The sequence below is a fragment of the Homalodisca vitripennis genome, chromosome 5 (genome assembly GCF_021130785.1).
Source record: "Homalodisca vitripennis isolate AUS2020 chromosome 5, UT_GWSS_2.1, whole genome shotgun sequence".
Classification (NCBI taxonomy): Eukaryota; Metazoa; Arthropoda; class Insecta; order Hemiptera; family Cicadellidae; genus Homalodisca; species Homalodisca vitripennis.
This window is the reverse complement of record NC_060211.1, coordinates 80,289,589-80,312,127: the sequence shown is the minus strand read 5'-3', so window position 1 is coordinate 80,312,127 and position 22,539 is coordinate 80,289,589. Positions and strand designations below refer to the sequence as shown.

The window sequence follows — 22,539 nt, the reverse complement described above, 5'->3', positions numbered from 1 at the left end:
AAAACCTATAATAATTGGGCATTCTATGCTTTTGAATACATTTGACAAGAATGTACAAGGAAACCAATGAATTGTACTATTTTCGTACTGCAGCAGTGTGAGGAGCTTGGGATTGATTATTAACAACATATTGAACTAGACTTAGGCACTTGTAAAAAGATATTTTCATCATTCCACGCGCTTTAAAAAATACAAAAGATTTTGTCCCATGCAATAAAGCTCGTTCTTCTTAAGTCATTCGTTACATTTCCTTTACAACTGTCGCCGAGGTTAAAGACATGACTTTCTCCTTGAGCGATAGATGCAGTAGGTTCAAAATTATTGTTACGTTTCTTGTCCAATTTAAAGCGAGGTGAACATATCTCACTTTATTATGTACAACTTGCTAAGTCAACGATGTAAGAGACACGATTTTTGTTTTCCTATTTTCTATTTTGTTGTAGAATGTGCAAGGAACACCAGCTCTGGTTCGAATTTCTCACCATAAAACAGCAGTACTCACAAGTCATTTGTCGTAAATGTGCAAGGAACACCAGCTCTGGTTCGAATTTCTCACCATAAAAACAGCAGTACTCACAAGTCATTTGTCGTAAATTGTGCAAGGAACACCAGCTCTGGTTCGAATTTTCTCACCATAAAACAGCAGTACTCACAAGTCATTTGTCGTAACTGTGCAAGGAACACCAGCTCTGGTTCGAATTTCCTCACCATAAAACAGCAGTACTCACAAGTCATTTGTCGTAAATGTGCAAGGAACACCAGCTCTGGTTCGAATTTCTCACCATAAAACAGCAGTACTCACAAGTCATTTGTCGTAAATGTGCAAGGAACAACCAGCTCTGGTTCGAATTTCTCACCATAAAAACAGCAGTACTCACAAGTCATTTGTCGTAACTGTGCAAGGAACACCAGCTCTGGTTCGAATTTCTCACCATAAAACAGCAGTACTCACAAGTCATTTTGTCGTAACTGTGCAAGGAACACCAGCTCTGGTTCGAATTTCTCACCATAAAACAGCAGTACTCACAAGTCATTTTGTCGTAAATGTGCAAGGAACACCAGCTCTGGTTCGAATTTCTCACCATAAAACAGCAGTACTCACAAGTCATTTGTCGTAAATGTGCAAGGAACACCAGCTCTGGTTCGAATTTCTCACCATAAAACAGCAGTACTCACAAGTCATTTGTCGTAACTGTGCAAGGAACACCAGCTCTGGTTCGAATTTCTCACCATAAAACAGCAGTACTCACAAGTCATTTGTCGTAAATGTGCAAGGAACACCAGCTCTGGTTCGAATTTCTCACCATAAAACAGCAGTACTCACAAGTCATTTGTCGTAAATGTGCAAGGAACACCAGCTCTGGTTCGAATTTCTCACCATAAAACAGCAGTACTCACAAGTCATTTGTCGTAACTGTGCAAGGAACACCCAGCTCTGGTTCGAATTTCTCACCATAAAACAGCAGTACTCACAAGTCATTTTGTCGTAACTGTGCAAGGAACACCAGCTCTGGTTCGAATTTCTCACCATAAAAACAGCAGTACTCACAAGTCATTTGTCGTAAATGTGCAAGGAACACCAGCTCTGGTTCGAATTTCTCACCATAAAACAGCAGTACTCACAAGTCATTTGTCGTAAATGTGCAAGGAACACCAGCTCTGGTTCGAATTTCTCTCACCATAAAACAGCAGTACTCACAAGTCATTTGTCGTAAATGTGCAAGGAACACCAGCTCTGGTTCGAATTTCTCACCATAAAACAGCAGTATTCACAAGTCATTTGTCGTAACTGTGCAAGGAACACCAGCTCTGGTTCGAATTTCTCACCATAAAACAGCAGTACTCACAAGTCATTTGTCGTAACTGTGCAAGGAACACCAGCTCTGGTTCGAATTTTCTCACCATAAAACAGCAGTACTCACAAGTCATTTGTCGTAAATGTGCAAGGAACACCAGCTCTGGTTTCGAATTTCTCACCATAAAACAGCAGTACTCACAAGTCATTTGTCGTAAATGTGCAAGGAACACCAGCTCTGGTTCGAATTTCTCACCATAAAACAGCAGTATTCACAAGTCATTTGTCGTAACTGTGCAAGGAACACCAGCTCTGGTTCGAATTTCTCACCATAAAACAGCAGTACTCACAAGTCATTTGTCGTAACTGTGCAAGGAACACCAGCTCTGGTTCGAATTTCTCACCATAAAACAGCAGTACTCACAAGTCATTTGTCGTAAATGTGCAAGGAACACCAGCTCTGGTTCGAATTTCTCACCATAAAACAGCAGTACTCACAAGTCATTTGTCGTAACTGCATGTTGTACGTGGAACTTACTTGCAGCTTCTATGAAACGTTTAGTGAGCCGGGATCGGTTTGCTTCCCTAGTTAAGACTTACTTCTTGCAGCAGAAGGCCGTGGTCGTGGGGCCCGAGAGTGACTACGCTAGGTTGGTTACAGGAAGAATGAATGCGTGTGTGTATGATTATTGCTTCTCTACTTCTTTTAATTCAATGTTTATATTACTTTTTTAAATCTTCTTTCTTTTGTATACAAATGTTTTCATATTTTGTTATGTGTATTATAAATAGTGTTATTGTTTTTTTAGTCAAGTTACAAGCGTTATATTTTATCGTTTTATACGTACGAAGAAATTTATACATTTTGTTTCATAATCACATATATACATTTTGTTCTATATATTCTTGTGTAAAAACAGTTATAGTAAGTACTTTTAAGTTTCATTTTTGTTTATTTTAAGCGTGTTAATTTCTCTGTGTTTACTTTTTTATGCTGTTATGTTTTTATTATTATCAAATAGTTATAAATAATTTTGTATTTGTATTAGTTAACACAGGTTAAGTGGTCTAACCTTATCTGTCTAAATAAAGAGCTAAATCAATCAATAATAATTAAGAAATAATGCTATTTAAATGTGTTAGTGAAAATGGTAAAGGGAAAGGAACGGTAACAAACGGGCCAATATTGCATATGTCGAATTTCTAATTCATAAATGCCAAGTAATCTAAGTTTGGACTTTATAAATTGATGTATAATATTTATTGGTTATATTTTAACTTTTGCTTCTGTCAGTCTCTTAGACGTTGGGCTGCTGTGGACAGACGCTAGCTAACGCTCTGTGACTCAAGGCCAAAACTTTCAATGTCCTGTCCATGACTAACATACCCACTGACTGTTCCGCCTTTCCCTCGTCTCGATCATTAAACACTGAATGGACGTTCATATTAGAATTAATTCTGTTTAACGTAGGTTCCTAAGTTGAATCACAACCAATCAAGTGATTTAGAATATATGATACCTCTTTCAGAACAGATTACATTTAAGTAATTTCAGCGTATTTATGTAATTACGGCATTATTGTTCAGTTTAGGTTAAACACTTTTAACGCGTACAGGAGCTATCACTTTTTTTTAAATATCCATGCACCGCCTCAGAATTAAAGCACAAGTTCTCTTAAATACGTTTTACTCTTTCGTTATTATTTGCGGTAACAGTGAGCTACTGAATTTTGTAATAAAGTTTCAGAAGCACCCTGAATAAGCTAAGAACTGGCCGCATTGAAGTCCACCTTAAGTTTGGTCAACTTTGACAATGCTAAAACATTACTTCCCTGCACGTATGGTACTTTTGAGCAGTCATTGAGCAGACCCATAAGTATCCAAACAATTTTTTAGAGGGGGTTCCTATATTATCTCTTCCTATATTGTCGCAATAAAAACGCCCAATTGTATCTAGTGTAACATTCAATTGCGGAAAACTGTAAGCTAAACACGATCACACTAAAAGCCGATAACGGTATACGTTGTTGAGACAAAACTGAGGGTCGTGTGAGCACAGCCGGAGTGTTGTAAACATTGAAGGTCGGAGCACATGATAACGGCCACGATACACAAACATACAGCCTTACACAGTCAGCCATAGACACTACTGGCGGGAACTAGGGGGCTTAACTATGTAGCTTACATCATACGTTCCCTGTCTAGAGAATCACTTGGCGGGAAAAATGTGATGGAAAGTGCATTTGTATACACACCTTAAGACAAAACTGAAAGTCGTTTGAGCACAGCCGGAGTGTTGTAGACATTGAAGGTCGGAGCACATGATAACGGCCACGATACACAAACATACAGCCTTACACAGTCAGCCATAGACACTACTGGCGGGAACTAGGGGGCTTAACTATGTAGCTTACATCATACGTTCCCTGTCTAGAGAATCACTTGGCGGGAAAAATGTGATGGAAAGTGCATCTGTATACACAACTTTAATACAAAACGGAGGGTCGTTTGAGCACAGCCGGAGTGTTGTAGACATTGAAGGTCGGAGCACTTGACAACGGCCACGATACACAAACATACAGCCTTACACAGTCAGCCATAGACACTACTGGCGGGAACTAGGGGGCTTAACTATGTAGCTTACATCATACGTTCCCTGTCTAGAGAATCACTTGGCGGGAAAAATGTGATGGAAAGTGCATTTGTATACACACCTTAAGACAAAACTGAAAGTCGTTTGAGCACAGCCGGAGTGTTGTAGACATTGAAGGTCGGAGCACTTGACAACGGCTACGATACACAAACATACAGCCTTACACAGTCAGACATAGACACTTCTGGCGGGAACTAGGGGGCTTAACTATGTAGCTTATATCCTAAGTCCCCTGTCTAGAGAATCACTTGGCGGGAAAAATGTGATGGAAAGTGCATCTGTATACACAACTTTAATACAAAACGGAGGGTCGTTTGAGCACAGCCGGAGTGTTGTAGACATTGAAGGTCGGAGCACTTGACAACGGCCACGATACACAAACATACAGCCTTACACAGTCAGACATAGACACTTCTGGCGGGAACTAGGGGGCTTAACTATGTAGCTTATATCCTACGTTCCCTGTCTAGAGAATCACTTGGCGGGAAAAATGTGATGGAAAGTGCATTTGTATACACACCTTAAGACAAAACTGAAAGTCGTTTGAGCACAGCCGGAGTGTTGTAGACATTGAAGGCCGGAGCACATGATAACAGTCATGATACACAAACATACAGCCTTACACAGTCACCCATAGACACTACTGGCGGGGACTAGGTGGCTTACATGCTACGTTCCCTGTCTAGAAAAGCGCTTGGCGGATAAAGTGTAACATAAAGTGCATCTGTATACACAACTTGATGACCATATATTAGTTAAAACCTGTTCAATGTTATGGACTTAATTCTGTACATTAACTAAAGTAAGCGGTTTATTATTACATAAGCTACTAGATTTTAGACCTCTCAAGAAAGGAATTTATTCCGCCGAGTATCAATTTATGCAAGCTCGTCTATTATTCCGTAAAAGGTGGCATTCTCAAGATTCCTTCGAACCGAAAATAATTATATAAAATGACGAATCTTTGTTTGTGTTTGTGTATAACGATCTTGCGATCCACTTAACAAGGCCCAATTTCTTGTGAAGCTTTTAAACAAAAATTGCTTACGTATTTAGAAAATACCAGCTTGGAATCTACGGAAAGATCCTCTCAAAAAAGAACTAAGTATTATATTTACAAGAAAAAGCAACTTCCACAATTTTGCTGAAACAATGGATGGCGTAAAATTATATTGTATTGTCATTTCGGCGATCAGTAGAGAGAGTGTCCAAATTTAAAAAATTAACGTTTAAGCCCTTGATTGTAACATTATGGGAGATGTCACATTATAAAGATATCATTAATACGCATCTAAACGCTTTTTCGTCTTCTTTTAAGTGGGTACATTTTGAATATTCGAACGATAAACAAAAAACTTCAATGTTTAAAGTTTGTTATTGGCGATGGAAGGTTTGACAGGATAACAGGATTATGGACATTTGCCATCGTTATGGTTACAAAAGGTGCAACACAACGTTTCGAGGATTGGAAACAATCCTCTTCGTTAGGTGTGGGAGTATTAGTACATACAAAAATAAAGAACAGAAAGATTTCCTTCTTTTCTTCTTTCTGTTCTTTATTTTTCATGTATTAATACCTCCCACACCTGTTGAAGAGGATAGATTCGAAACGTTGTGTTATACCTTTTGTAACCATAACGATGAAAAAATCCCGAAATCCTGTTATCTTATCAAAACATATCAGACGTTTTTCTGAATTACGTACAAAAATATCTAAAAACGAAAATGTGTTTGTATGTGTATTTAAGATGGTTTGAAATGAGACCTCTCGCATTATTCTACGACTAAAAATAAAGCCGTTAAAGTGAATAAGGTTTAAAACTGCTATCATGAGGGAAAACTTCAAGTCGTTTCAGTACAGCCGACTCTAGCTGATATACCATTGATATTATAGAATACCGGAACTGGTAAAGAAACTTAGAATTCAGTACACCTAACAATACTCTAAATGGACCGTCTAATACACAGAATTTAAGCCCGCTAGCAAGTTCGGTAGGAAATAAAATTACTGAAAGCTTTCTCAAAAATAAGGCGCGGTGGCTCTCCAAACGCCTGTTAAAATACTAGGAAGATAATCTCAACACGAGTAGGTTACTCAACCATGAGCGGTCACTGCCAAAAATAATAGGGATTATAACACAGTATAACGACCTCTCAGAAATATATGCATCTTATAATATCTGTAATATCTTTGATACGGAATATAAACTCTGATCTTGAAAACATCAGTAAATGGTCTGTAGACAATGGGTCAAAGCTCAATGTAGGCAAGTGCACTGTCCTTCATACTATACCACACAACACAATACAGGCCTTGACAGACAGTGGTGTGGGGATTGCTCTTGATGGAGAGTTTTTGACCTTGTGTGACAGGGTGAAAACGCTCGGCATCATGCTTGATAGCGATCTAACATTCTCTGAACACGTCACTTATGTCATACAACGTGCACTTGGCATATTAAGAGGTCTATACAGATTCAGATCTCTACTGCCGGAATTTGCGAAGCTTCAGCTTATGCAGTAGTCGATGGTTTTTTCCGTCATTTATTACTGCTATCCAGCCTATGGTAACAGCATCTCGCGGGGGACGTAGAACGTATTCAGAGACTTCAAAACTCTGCGGTGCGTTTCATTTTCAACTTGAAACGTTTTGATCACGTGTCCCCCTTTCGAGATGCTGCTACCAGTGGAGTCCGTCTGCAGGATGTTGACTTGCTCATTGGTCCACAAGGTCCTATCACACCAGGAACCGCAGTACCTGAGCGAGCGGTTGTTGTTCCGGGAAGGGGTCTCGCAACGCAGTACCCGCCATGGCTACCTTCTTGACTTTCGAAAAGTCAGGCATGAAGTCGGGAGGAAAAGTTTTTCGTATTTCGGCCCTAAATTGTACAATGGCCTCCCCCTTAGCCTTAAGCAATACAGTTGCAATTCTTTTAAATTAAAACTTAAGGACTACATATGTGTTGATAAATAACGTATTTAAGTTGTTAGTGTATAAGTTTTAGTATTTAGTATAATTCAATGTTGTTCCTTTAGTTTTAATCACAAGTCTTTGTTATTTAGTGTTTAAGGCCATTAAATGACTTGAGTTGTTCTGCAAAACAGTGTATGTACTGAGAAACGCTTGTAAATAAAGGCATTTTGATTTGATTTGAATAGAGTACTAATTCGTGAAGAATTACAGTTCATTCAGTAGCACTTTTAGGAATCGGAAAGACCACCGCAGTTATATTGAGATGATAAAACTATACTCTGTCAATAAGTCTACCTAAACAATGGCACAAATAAGTAACTGTATTATACTCCTGATATTTGATCGGGGAATACTGTCAGACGACAATATAAAATCATATACTAATAATATACTTCCTATTTTTAATAGTTGCCTTCTAAACTTATTTAGATTCGGCCAAATGTTTAAAGCGGCCCAAATATTAACATGAATTTCGACCAAAATGTTATTCTCAAAAGAAAAATTACAATCATATTTAACTTATATAATGTCTATAAAAACCCAAAATAATCTTATGAACGCCGATCTCAGTCGATCAAACTGTGGTTGTGATTGAATTTGTTCAAGATTGATAGAAGTACCTGACGTGGTAATGATGTCGTGAAGACTAATAGTATTATAATTTAATTATATAACTAAGTTCAGTTAAATACAGTACAAGGTCGACAGTAGTGATAAGTGCAGCGGTCACTGAAAGGATATGAACCTGTGCATCATTAACACTGATACAAAGGCCAACGCCTTAGACCCTGAGCTACATAATATTTACTGGGTTAAAGGTTATAGATATACAACGTGCACTGCGTAATATGCAATGCAATGCAACGCGCCGCAGTGAGCTGTTTATACTTGCATAAGCTCCTTGTCTAATTTTGCCGTCGCACAAGTTTCACAGTAAAAGCTTTCATATCTTAGTAGGCGTACAGAAATTAGCTTTAATTATTAAAAATTTAACTACTAAGCGCTGCATTAACTACTCTCTGATAGCGGAGTTTGTAAGCTACCTACAAACTAACCAGTAGAGCTAGCTACAATAACAGAAGTTACATTTATATGTAGCTTGTTTATTTCTGCGTTTAGCAAAGTATTTACACAGAATAAACAGTTCTCGTTGTTGTACTCGTCTCTTTAGTTTGTGGTTAACTTCCAAACTCGGCACTCGCACCGTACAGCATGTACTTCTTGCACCCCGACACCTAGCAGCTGATTTACCCCTTCTTCACGCAATACAAATTCTTATACCATTGCTAAGATTTTAAAACTTTCCATGGGAAACACAAAAATAATTGCTTAATACTAGACACCGAGTAAACATTTATTCACATTATTGAATACTACTTAGTTTATTGCGTTTTAAAGGGATGCTTTGACTTATAATTATTATATAACTGATTCTGATATTTAAATAAAATGATTACAACAGTAGAACTATTTTCATTTCACCAATTTCTCCCGGTATATAAGGGCATAAGAACAAACAGTTTCAGCAGCTTCTACAGTGACATCAGGAATAGTAAATGTTTACAGATTTAAACTGAAATTCTATTACCTGTTATAAAATTATGGCAATTAGTTGAAAAAAGCATCTTTAATGTGCATACAGTACTTGTTTTAATTCGAAGAGGCCACAGTGTCTTTGAAATGTGCTGATTTTATTCTCAAAGTAAGTTTTTCTAAAAGGACTGGGACCTGAAGATATATATGTGGCTACAATTGTTGAAATGCTTCCATTTTGTACACTGCAAGTCAATTACCATAAATAAAAATGAACACCCTGAAAGTCTGTAAACTGTTTTATGATGTAAATAGCAAAATGTGTCAGTAAGCTGTTGAAGATTTCTAAGATATTTCATAACATTTTCCTGGCAACACATGAAAAATAAGAGAACGTAGAAAAACAGGGATCTCGTAGAATTGGGGAGGTTTACATCGAGGCGACGTGAACACAATCCATCCCCTAAAGCCTCTGGGAAAGTGGTAGCGTTGTCATCCATCCGTATACAGTATATTGGATCGGTAAATTATAATAAAGCTTAAAAAGTCAAGGTTCAAAGCTATTGAAAACATGATGAGGGCAACTCCATTGAGCCGGCTGGAGTGATACCACATTACGTTTGATCCCTATGAGAATAATATTCAACTTGATACTCTTTAACGCTCTTATTTTTATGAATGTAGAATAATGTGAGGTCTCTCATTTAAACAATATATAATTAATACGTACCCAAACGATTTTTTTTCTTGTTAAGTCTATAATGTTTAATATTTGAACAATGAAGCACAAAATATTTTTTTCTGAATAACAAATACAAATATATACGTTTGAAGGCATATTTAAGTATATCATTAAATTGAAAAATCTCATATGATTCTACGACTAAAAATATTATCGTAAAAGTATTTAAGTTTTACAAAAGTCTTATGGTGCTAATATAAATGAAGCCAGTACAACCGGCGCTTAACATAAGTATACTGTTTAAGAATGTACTTTTATACAAAAAGAAAAGCTTTATGATAATAAGTATTTCATTTAGTTTCACCGAATTTCGATAGTAATAGACGTTTATAGGAGAAAATAGAAAAAACACCTTTTAATGTGACATTTCGGCAAATATTTACAAAATAGGTATAATGAGCATAAGAGGTTGTAATGTCTTTAACTTCAGGGCGCAACTATATACATAATTATTCCAATGTGAATGTCTGACGCATGGTAACGGAGATGTGACATTTACAGAGGAGAGTTTAAGAAAAAATAGCGGAATACGGATCGAGAGAGGAGCTAATCTTTAAATGATTAATTACAAGTTACACTGACGAATGTTAGACAATTCAGCTTGAAACAAAGTTCTTTCGAAATTTCCCCTACAAAAAGTAAACAAATCTTTACTATTCAGGAACTCTATAAATATCATTGATGAAATACTAATTAAAATCCGTACCAGGTTTTATATTCTGCCTGTAATCTTATATTATCACCCTCCATTATAAGCCAGTACTTCGAGTAGAACCGATAATTTGAGATATTAAAGCTGTTAATATTGGGGAGGGGGAACGTGTTTGAGCAAGAGCCTTGGACAGATAGATACTAGTGATTTCTCCAGTGAGTGTTTGTTACCATAAAAAGTTTACATGGTGGAGTTGGTACGCTGCTTGATACATATATTTTCGTACATCTGATACCCACACTAATAGTACAAAGTGGACCATTCTAAACCTGTATCTGCCAGACGACGCTAGACGAGAGAACACCGCGAGCTTCCGCACACGCGGCGAAGAGATATTCTAAGAGTTGCGGTTTCCTTCTAACAAAACCATTCATTGACCTCGAGGCTAGAGCCATTGAGTACTCTCAGACCACATATGTGCTCTCATTGACGGCTCCTTGGAAAATATATTACGTAAAAGGACAAGATGGGCTGTGTTAATTACACACAAAATATAACAATAGCCCAGAATCACAAGAGCATTCACCGTCCAGAGGCGTTGTCACTTATTCGTGTAATTTTGGTTACAACTAAGATATTTCCAATCATCTCGTTATTCTTTCTTTGCAGTATTTAAAATCGATTTAAACATTAAAAAACATTCCGGGCTGGTTCTATACATACAACGTGTTGTTTTGGTAAAAACGTTGAGTCGCGAATTCAAAGGCGGTATACCATTTTCATCGAATTTCAAGAACATTATCACAAAATTACATTTAGTTTAATTGTATTTAACATTTATTAAACTTTTATAAATGCAGTTAATATTAACAGACTTGTCACTATAACATCAACCATCTTGGTTAGTAGAAACGAATTACGCCGTTTGGCAAGGAGTGCCCTCGAGAACTAGAAATTAATTATATAAATATAGAATGATAATATAGAAATTTTGCATTTATGACCTGGAAATATTTAATAAAAAGCAGATTAAAGCGAACCACGAATATTGTGCCTGTGCCAGTACTCCACAGTCCACACCTTTTCACCTCACACCGGAATACTACCCCATATCCAGTTTCCAATTCCTTTCTTTCCCTTAATGTTAATCCGAACTACCGCCGTAAAGTATTTCGACTTCATATTAATTGACTTAAAATACTGTGAAAAATGTTTTCAAAATGTTTATTTAAATCTCTTGTTTACAATTTCCTAAATTGTATTTTAAGTAACCGTGAAGTAAGGGGGCATCCCCTAATTACGTGACGCTAAAATCGGACTTTTCATTCCCCCCCCCCCCAATCTACCCATGTAACGGTAATACTAACCCTCCTCAAATAATCACGTAACACTGCCACCATTACCCAACCGCCCCAATTTATATTATTTTAAAAGTTGTGATATAATAAAGACAATTAAACTCCAAAGTAAAACGTGGTTTATCATTATAAAACTAATATAAGACTGAACTTAATATAAGCCAGTGTCAAATAAGGATGAGGAAGAAATCGTTTGTGTCAGTGCATTGATCACTTGCTGAGTTTATGCACGATGTGGTGAAGTTTTGATCTTCATAGCTTCAGCCTAACACCTTGCCTTTTATTTGAATTACTAAATTTCTCACAGTTGACATTGCAACAGAGCTGGACGTTGTTCCACTCCCACACTAAACTTATCTCTATCGGACATAATATGTTACGAATAAAATACGTAACAACCAGAAAAAACAACAATAATCTTAGTCCTGTTATGTTTTTGATCATGGTTTGATCTAAAACAAGGTGGGCGCCGAATTGGCGTGAACGCCGCCTCTCCGACATTGCCTTCTGTTTGTATAGTACGCACCGTAGGTCCTGATACAGCTTTTCTGCTGGTGACTTTCGTTCGCGGTTTTTCGTTCCGTATAGTACTGTCCTTACACCCGAGTACATGAGTGAGGGAGACATATTCTCGACCCAAAGTTTTTATTAAACAGTGTCAAAGTTTGTCTCAAACTTTAAAATGTAATACTCGGTAACAAAAAACTCTTTACACTAAGATATTTAAACAACTTGCTTAACCAATGCAATTTGCAACTAATTGCATTTCTATGGAATTGTCAGGCTTCTTTCCGTTAGTTTTTAGGGAAGAAAATACAATAATAACTTTGAAATCTGGTATGAACCAGGCAAATTTTGAACAAATAGATCAATTAATAGTTTAATAGTTACGTAACGCTGCGTCGAGCCCCCTCCCACCTTTCCCCATAACGATGCGTAGCACTGCCGAAAACTCCCCCTTCTCCTCTTGTGCGTTACGTAACTGAGGGACGGCCAATTTCGTGGGCGTTTTTAGAACATTTTTATTAGAAAAGTAAATATGTCATTGAGCTGTGCAAACATTTGTACACACAAAACACTTATCTAGTAGCATATAAATATGTATAGTTTCTAAATCAGAAATACAGCCCAAAGGAATTATATAATAAATATAAAAATATGTAGTGAGAAAAAGGTCACTAAATGCAGGTACAACTTTGTTTTGAACAGATTCAAGTGTGAGGTGCTCCACAGTTGCAGTCGGCTAAGTTTATTCCACTATTACTATGCCCTATTCTGATCATCTACAAGAAACAAAACTACAGCATCACTATGCACTAGTACGGTTATCACGGCTATTGTGGGAAGACAAAAACTTACGAAGCTCTGAGAGAAGAATCTTTTCTTTCTCTTCTGACATATTATATAAACAGCGTATCCACATCCATTTTTCCTTCAAATAAGTTTTCTATCTTGTTATTAACAGAGCTATTCACAAGTTAACAACTGGTTGCAAAAAATAAACAAACAGCAACATGTACACGGAAATAACAAGACAGACAGAGGCTTTTTGTAACATCTGCGCCAGCACTCTTACGTAACTTCTGATTCAGCCAGGAACATATGACACATCAATTGGCTTGCTGATAACTTATAACCTCATTATAAATAGACATGATTTTATTAATCAGGCACGTGACTATATTTACATTTTTTTCATGCCTAACATTTATAAATCTGTAAGGAAACCACGACTTTTAAACATTTTCATAACCATTATCACCGAACTTATTGAAAAAAGACGTTTCTTTCATTACGAACCCAACTTTGAGCCATAAGAAACGATGTGATATAGTATCATTACTCTATGACTAAATCCTCCAATATAAATATTGTCATGTACACTTCTATAGTGTAAGTAAAGAAACGAATAAGTTTTCCTTATTATCTTGTGTTGTTTTAACTGTGCCAGAAATGTCATCCTTAAAACTTTTTTCAAAGTAGAGCATGCATGTTACATTTTCGTGGGATCAGATTGCCTCAAAGCGCGAAAGTCTTGGTGAGTTGCTTGATCCGAAAATTAGCTTTGCTTATTTAGATTATCTTAGACTTTCAAATATGTTTCTCCGGAGGCCCTATGTTTTAGGAGGTGGAACATTTGTTTTCTATATCTATTTATATTACACAAGCGAAATGTAAACGATAGGTAGAGGCCAGTATGAAAAATCGCCTTTTTTATTTTTTATCTCATTTTAGCGTCAGCGTCATTTATGCCGGCTGAAAAGTGCACTGTTTTTTTATTTTAAAAGTACAAAGTACATGATTGGACCTCCCCGGGATTTGAACCCGTGATCTCTCGGTTAGAAAGCCGAGACTATAGCCATTAGTGTACAAAAATCGCCTTTCTTCTTTACTGAACTAAGTTAAAAGCAAACAAAAAAAGAAACTAATTTAATTCATGTCCACTCTAAGCAAACAAAACTTCACTCTTCTATCTTGTAGTAACAGCATAGACTAACGTATCTCTGAGCTAACAGCCCTGGCTGCTGATTACCACGTTACGTTATCAGTGAGATAAGATACTCACAGAATGTAGAGTAGATGGTGTCCATGTGTCTGCCACTTCACTGTCTCTCACCGTGTGTGTATTATGGTCGAGGCCGCCGAGGCGTGTCACCGAACAGAGAGAGAGGAGAATGTGAACTGAACACAGACTTCTCTAAACTACAGCGTTTCCTTCAGCGAGCGACCTTGACCCTCTGGTCTCGCCGCATTCGCGCCCTGGCGGATGCAGCTCGAACACAGCCGCGGATCCACCTGTTACATAACCCGAGCTTATCGCTTTGATGTGCCTCCGCCCAAGGTACGTCGGAAGTCCTCACTGAGCATACCGATATACACGGAGCGGATATGCTATGGCAGTTGTACTAATTGCAGACGCTATTAAACTTGTAGTATACCACGTTGTCTCTAATATAAAACTATGTATTTACTGTGATTGCATTCATCATTCTAAAGTATGCACCCTTGTTTATAGATCTCTCACTCAATACAGGATACTCAGGGCGATGCCCCAGAAGGGTTCTTCTATCAGTGCCTCTAAAATTGCTTATCCTACGAACCATATCTTTCTACCTTCTTTCTTATTCCTGATCTAAATTTCTTCTGACTCCCTCGCCCTGTTCCCTTATCATGCTACTCGCTAAGATTTCCTACCCCTACGCTGAATAGTTCTCCAATATTACTGCAGAAACATCTAGCTACTCTAATATACATGATTGTACAGTACATCGAATATCGCTGTTCGATCAATATTTCACAATTTGTGCATGTGGGTTCAGCATCATACCCCATCGTGTTCCGTAACATGTACAAGCGTGCTTGTTATTCGGGGGAGTAAATGACTCACTGGTGAGGGATTATCTGATAACCGTCCAACAGACAACATCCACCATAGATATTGGAACAGTGTTCGCCAAACGATTCACAAAATACCTTAAATTTCAAAGATCGCTTGTATGAATATTTTCTGAAAATACCCCTAAACTCCTAAAAAATGCAAACAGTTTCTATGTGAAAGAATGTAGCACTGGTTTCATACGAGTAGTTGCCAGGTTGTATGGAAGCAAAAGGGTTAAGGCGTGTCAGGGTCGGTTTTGTGAGCGAGCGGAGATATGAGATACATTATTGTAATCTTCAAATTATATAAATTAATACAAAACAACCAAATATCATAAATAAACTGTTACCCTTTTTGTGAATAAGTGTTCTAATCTCTTTTAGACATAATTTTCAAAATGAAAATGGGTTTACGATTTTTTTGCAACGTAAAGCTTACAGTTATATAAATGGCTTTACTGCTGGTCGTACTGAGCAAGAACAACCACCTTTAATGTGCTTCTATACCGTATGGCATCTGCCGCAGCCAACATAAATAAATATAATATATATATATATATATATATATATATATATATATATATATATATATATATATATATATATATACGAGCAGTACTTTTTGTGCTTTGATGTTTATTAATATTAAATTCGGCTATTGCCATTTATACAAATTTAATTCATGGAAATAAAAGTCGTTTGACAGGTATTTGGTCTTCCGATCATATTGTTGTTAGTTTTGTTGTTTAAACGCATATGTGACAGATACGGCAAAATATATAAAATAATTGAATCGTAAAAAGTAAGGGCCCTTTGGTGTAATGGTAGCACATTTACCCGGCAACTGAGAGATCCGGGTTCGAGTCCCGACGGAGCAAGTACTTTTTGTGATTCGATGTTTATTAATATATATATATATATATATATATATATATATATATTTACGTTGCTTTCAGCTATTTTGGTTCGTGTAGTAATATCATAATTGCATAGCAACGTTGATACAAAAATTCGATTAGAGATTTGGCGGGGAGAAATTATTTTTATGTTCAATGGGTGTGAGTGACAAAATAGAGTAACGATGTTAGCCTAAAACAAAGATATTATTGTTACTCCATCATGGTTTAATTGTGTAACAGCGTCAACCACTTTCCAGGACCAAAAAACACGTCACAATGTCTTTTGTTTGTATTGTTTAAATACTAATTTGCATTACGCATGCGACTGTCTGCGCAAACTTGCTTCAAAAAATTCCGAATTTTAACGCTTCAGACAAAAGGAGGAAACATTTTGAGTATGCAAGTGATGAGACAAAATGTATGAACGCACGTGACTTCAGTGAAAAGACAATGAGTTGAAACAAACACCTATGTAACTTGAGCAAGAGTTAGTTACACAATATCAGTGGTTCTAACCTGTTAAAAGAATAACAGAGTGTTTCGAGATGTAATTTCAAATGACATAGACAGTCTAGTGGAACTACCTAAATGACACCAAGATCCTTAATGTCAGGGTACAAATTATGCATAGGACTACGAGGGTGCTATTTAAGATACAGTAGAAAAAACCAGAAGGAGATCTTCCCCGTTGTAATCAACGAAAACATACTCCATGACGACTTCATCTCTAGAAAGTCTTTCTTTCTTAGCAGATGTTTCAATATAATTCAATGTTTGCAAATCTTGCCCAGGATCTCACTATAGCTAGGTCTGACCCTAAAACAGGCTGTTTACGACCGTGTAACTGTCCGGCGGCCGTGGGTTCTATTCAGGTTTGTTATATAACGAGCAACATTTTATATATTCTGAATTCATACGGGGTTTTTTAGTGTGTTTCCATGTTAGTGTTAATCAAATTCGACTTGCAACTTTTTGCATTTTCTGTTTATACGGTATTATACAGTTTACAATTGCACGTGAAATCGCATAATGGCTATTTTTGTCTAATCATTTATTGCATGTGTGAATTTAAGCAGAAGAAAGGATTTCTAATTCCACCTGATATAAGGATGTTTCATTCATTTCCGTGGCCACTGACTCCTCTTGTTCTTAGAAACTTCCTACAACTATGTCTGTAGCTATTTGGTCTTCCAAACTAATCTTCTGGTTTGCTAACTTCACTAATCTTCCCACCAATGGTTCCCTAGCTTGTTCTCTTTGCGCTCCTACATTTCCTGATCATCCGTGCTCCCTATTTCCCTGGCCATCAGTCTACTTACTACGAGGTTTAATTAGGAGTGTATCATCTAAAGGTATCATCCAGTCATCCAATCTCGTAGCTATATAGCTTAATTCTTTATATAATCGATTTGTTCACCTGTGATATTTTAAAACTATGATTCAGAAGTTGACAAACAGTATAAATGTTGCATTCCATGAAAATATAACATTCACGCACTCTACATTCTTTCCTCAAATGTGCTATTAAAAAAAGGAACAAAATTGACAATTTTGTAATTATTTTTTTTATTTTTGACAATTTTAAACAGTTCGGACCAATGAAATATAAAATAATGTCTATGTTATATTTAAAACACACTATTATGCTTTAACATATATAACATTTGTTTGAATGGAAACATCTTGTCTTTTTTTAATAAAAATTTGCGTTGTTATTAAACAAACACGTGGTTTTATTTCATAAGAAAGTAGAACGAGTTGTGTAATTCATTATGAACATTCCATCTGACTTTTCCAGTATGTTTTGCTCCTTACAGAAGGACACGACTAAAATTACAATGATACCGGATTATATAAAGTGTCACAATGACACATTGACAACTCAAACTCTTGACACGCATAAACTATCTTATGTAAAAATAAAATACGAATACAGACTATTATCTCTGTATTCATATGAAGTGGGCAATGTTATTTATATAACACCAAACCAAACCACAGCAAAACATCCTACATTTTAGCATTTAATTTATTGTTATGGTTTCACTTCCTTTTTTTCTGTATTACACACTACCTTAATTAACATTTATCAATAGTACAGAATCATTTAATTGCAAATATTATCATGAACAGCTTTTTATAATAATAAATACAAATTAAACTACGATAATTTATTCACTCAATTCAAAGTTTTTATTGTGTACATTTCTTGACGCATATTATTATTTAGTTCAATGAAGTGTCTATTAAAGAATTAACTAGCATTCCTCTTATTTGTAAAACAAATAAAAATCTTTCAATGTCGGCTTCAATTTCGTTTCTTGACATACTCAGATTATCTTCCTGCAGTATTATAAGATTCTTTTATGTTAATCACATGTTTCACAGGGTTTCGTTCTCAAGCCTGCAATAATTAACGTTTTTTTTTTCATGATTATGTATGATTTCTTAAAATAGATTATATCGTTTTACGTAATGATCCGATCGCGAAACAGCTAAACACAACTTGTTTGTTAATTGTAATTCTTATTTTAAGTTATTTCCAAAACTATCATCTTTTACACTGGTAAAACATATTTTAGAGCCGAGGAAAAATTATCATTTCGATAGTTTCAATGTTTAGTCTATTAGAAAGGAAAATATTAGTTCTGTTTGGACCGTAAACTGAATAAGCCTTCTTATTGTCTTTAATCGCAGTTTGTATTTAAAATAAATGTACACGTGTCGCAAATTTTACCAAAAATGGAAACAAGAGGATTGAAGATAAATAAATAACAAGAACATACATGTACGAAGATATAATGAAAGAGTGAGTGGGTAAATCGGGACATTGTATTTTATTAAGATTTTACATAAAGTGGGTGTTACAAAATGTTATATGCTCTGTCCTGTAAAATCTGATAGTGCAGATAAGCGCAAGCACCCTTTATTGATATCGCTAATTCAAGCACTTGACTGTGTAATAACGTTATGACGACAGATCGATGTGTTAGGTGGGGGGGTGGAGGGTTGGAAGAGGTATATTACAGTAACAGCTTGCGCGTCCCGCCCCGCCAAAATGGCTGCCGCACCCTCCCCCGACGCTGGCAAAACGTCCTAAATGACGTTTAATTAAATCAAGACAATGAAGAACAAACCATGAGCGTTTTTATGATTCATCCGTATTATAATATTTTAGTTTCTCCCTTAAGTCACTGGATACTCTCAAAGTAAAACAGTACGACCTGTTATATGTTTATACTTAATATTAAATACTTATTTTCGTAGTTTAAATTCCACCAGAAAGTCTACAGACACAGGTCAAACTCTATGACGTTAAATTTATTTTCCTACAAATACGAGATTCACGTTTTTAACCAGTATTTTAATCATAATGCGTGTTTTATCATACAAATATTGAGGATTAAAAGAAGAGTGTTAGAGTTTTTCAAAAATGATACTTATGAAGAAATAAGTGCACAAAAGTAGCTGAGAGGTTCATTACATTTGCATGCACATACTTAAAGGAACAACACAAGAGTTTGTTAACCTTTTTTTAAAAACATAGAAATAAAACAGATGTTAACTAATAGTGCACACGCCTTAAAATTATGTTTTTAATTAGTAATAAGATAGGAAACCCTAAGAGTCATATGGACGTGTGAAAGCGTCTTAAAATGAACATCTCGTAAAACAGTGCCACCAAAAAAGGAATTAAATATTCTTATGGTACAAAGACCAATAAGGCTATATTTAGTCTCTTTCTATCTTGTTCTATGTAGAATTTCAACATCTTATGATGTAAACAAGGAACAGACGCACAAAGACGCATTCTTGAGAACATATAAAACAGCTGGTTAAAATGCTGATAAAATGTCTCGTCGCGTCCCAAAAAATCACATTTTTTATGAGTTGTTGTATCACTAAACATCCAAATACTTGTAATAACGTTTGCATAATTTAGTAAGAACATTAGTATATTTATTTTCTATTAGTTGGAAGATTGGTACAGGGGGTATAACGATCAGTTTTTTTTAACTACAAAATATATAAGTAATAAAAATAAATATTCTAAGTACAAATAAGGATAAATTAAGGAATAAGAAATTAAAGGAGATATTTTTAAGTATACAGCTATCATAAGATTGTACTTCTGCCCTGAATTCTGAACGTGTTTTCAGTCATCTTTGGAGTGGAGACAACACTCACTTATTTTTTCAATTTTAGCTGTGATGGTTATGATATATACAGTATACGTCTAAAATGACTATAATCTAAGTTCTGCCATTCACATGCTAACACAGTTGAAATTCCAAGATATTTAGGCCTCGCTGTAGATATATTCCTCGTAAACTCCTATGATTTACAGTAGGCCTACGTTTTCGAAACTGTGTATAATAAAAGAATACGTAGCTTATAATACTTCTTAGAGCAGAATTAAAAAGTGTTTTATAAATCATTCCTGTTTAACCCTTGAAATGGGAGTCATTTTTTCCTCAGATGGCAAGCCATTTTGAGTGTTTTGTACCAGTAATTTAAACATATAGTAAAAAATATAGTTTTACTATAAACCTATACGTGTAGTACATTTTTTCAGGAATATGTGGAGATAATTATGGTATACAATATTATGCATAAACCATAAAACAATGACTACACTAAATTTATCTTGAAAGATGGTGGTACTGTCCCTGGTAATGTGTGCTAATATTATAAATATTAGAATCTGAGATAGCGAATTTATATATATACGTATACATATTGTAAAAACAAAAAGCAAACTAAGGGTTAGATTGGGTGCGCAAAAGGCCCTTGAGGCTTAAGTGCATGGCAGTAGGCCGCCCCAAGGAAGAAAAAAAAGGGTTAGATTCGTTACTATGAATACGATTATTTGCATAATTTACAAAAAATATAATTCTTGTACTAAATGTTTTCAAAATAAACAAAGTTTAATTATATGCACTACAAAACAATAAATTAATTAATAACCAATTTCTATACATAGTATATTTTTAAGTACTTACTGGCCGTACTTAAATTTGTTGCTATATATACGATTATTCTTTTTTAATTAACCAAAAAAATAAAGTTTTTACACTAAATATTTCCAAAATATACAAAATCTTTGCATATATATATATATATATATATATATATATATATATATATATATATATATATAAAACACGCAATAATCCAACATTAACATACCTATGATATATCACTAATTTTCAAAATGGCTAGATCAATACGATCTTTCTGACAAGATTTATGACGACATTGTGACATAACTGTTTCCAAAACAGTAAAATAAGTTTCACCATTGCAATCAGCAATTTTTTCTGTTTGAGATGGTATATAAATAATAGTGGTTAATAATTAAGTCCATAACTCACTTTCTTGTCTGTCTGTAAGTAGATTTTTAAAATTATAATGCAGATTGGCAGTTCAAGGGCATTTCGATTGCGTAACATCTTCGATAGCTTTGCTTTCAATGTATATCGTGAAATTCAAAATGGTAGCGATAAACAAACTTTAACGCTTTCATATATCAGTTAAAGTCCGAGGCCCCAACAGCGTTGAAAAAAAGAAAAAACCTAAGGAATCATACACAAATGATTTCGATTATTAGACAACACTTTAATCGATCAAAGAATCATTTTTTTATTAAATTCACTGAAACATTCCGCTACAATAATACTATAATTGTTGAATAAAGTTTCACAGAGTACCCAAATTATCACATTGCCGAACTTAGCTTATCAATTGGGAAATATCCCAGATTATGTTGAGTGGTTAAGTGCTCAGTTGGGGGGGGGGGGAGAGGGGAGAGATCTCTTGTAATTGACTTCTGAATGGTGGCAATGTCTGATAGTTGACATTATCTCGATAACGAGTCACTGTCACTATAATAGATACATGGGTTCTCTACGGAGGTCTCCAGTAGACACTTATAGATAGTCGTACATTTATGTCTTATCATTCATTAAAAAGGTTAGATAACCGTTATCTATTGCCAGTTGAATCTATTTAATGTAATCCAAATAATAACATATTATTGCCACACTAGAGTTAGGCAAACACAAACAGGTAACACGCATCAGAAGATAGATACCTCAAAACAGATTCCATTAAATGAATCGCTGACTATACTTCTATCTTTGACTATTAAACTAGAAATTATCCAGGATCTCTGAAAAAGAATGTCGGGATTTTGAACAGCCTTTACTTAAAAAATATTCAGGATAACTAAATAATTTAAACGTCACATTATCCCGGTACTCTTTTTTGGACATCTGTAAGTTCAGATAAAGTCTATTAAAATTAGCAATATATCGAGTGTTCGATAGACTACACACGGTTTTTCCGTTGCCCAGAAACAGCGAAATACCCGTCTAACCCAATTAACCCGACATACTTAATTTGTAACTAACGTGCAACGCGCTGATCAATCATTGCACTTATAATTTTCCCGGCAAACGATTTTCACTCGACGCACTAAACGACAGACCAGACTACTGGATTGAGTGATCTTATCTTGATATCCACGGACTCTTGAGTGCCTGAGGAGATCAA

The 22,539-nt window shown here is 35.6% G+C and overlaps 1 protein-coding gene across 4 annotated transcripts in view; it reads right to left on the bottom strand.

Annotated features, from left to right (window-relative positions):
• The window catches only part of LOC124362426 (plasma membrane ascorbate-dependent reductase CYBRD1), a 116,681-nt gene that overhangs the window by 50,383 nt on the left and 43,759 nt on the right, over positions 1-22,539 (bottom strand). Inside the window, exon 1 of one of the 4 annotated variants that reach the window (XM_046816915.1) lies at positions 14,274-14,420. The exons of 2 other annotated variants lie outside the window; for them this stretch is intronic. In XM_046816915.1, coding sequence (XP_046672871.1) covers positions 14,274-14,298 — 25 coding nt within the window. In that variant the 5' untranslated portion in view covers positions 14,299-14,420. Of the gene's footprint in view, positions 1-13,066; positions 13,122-14,273; positions 14,421-22,539 lie in introns of those variants that run through there. One more of the 4 variants, XM_046816911.1, reaches the window with a different exon arrangement.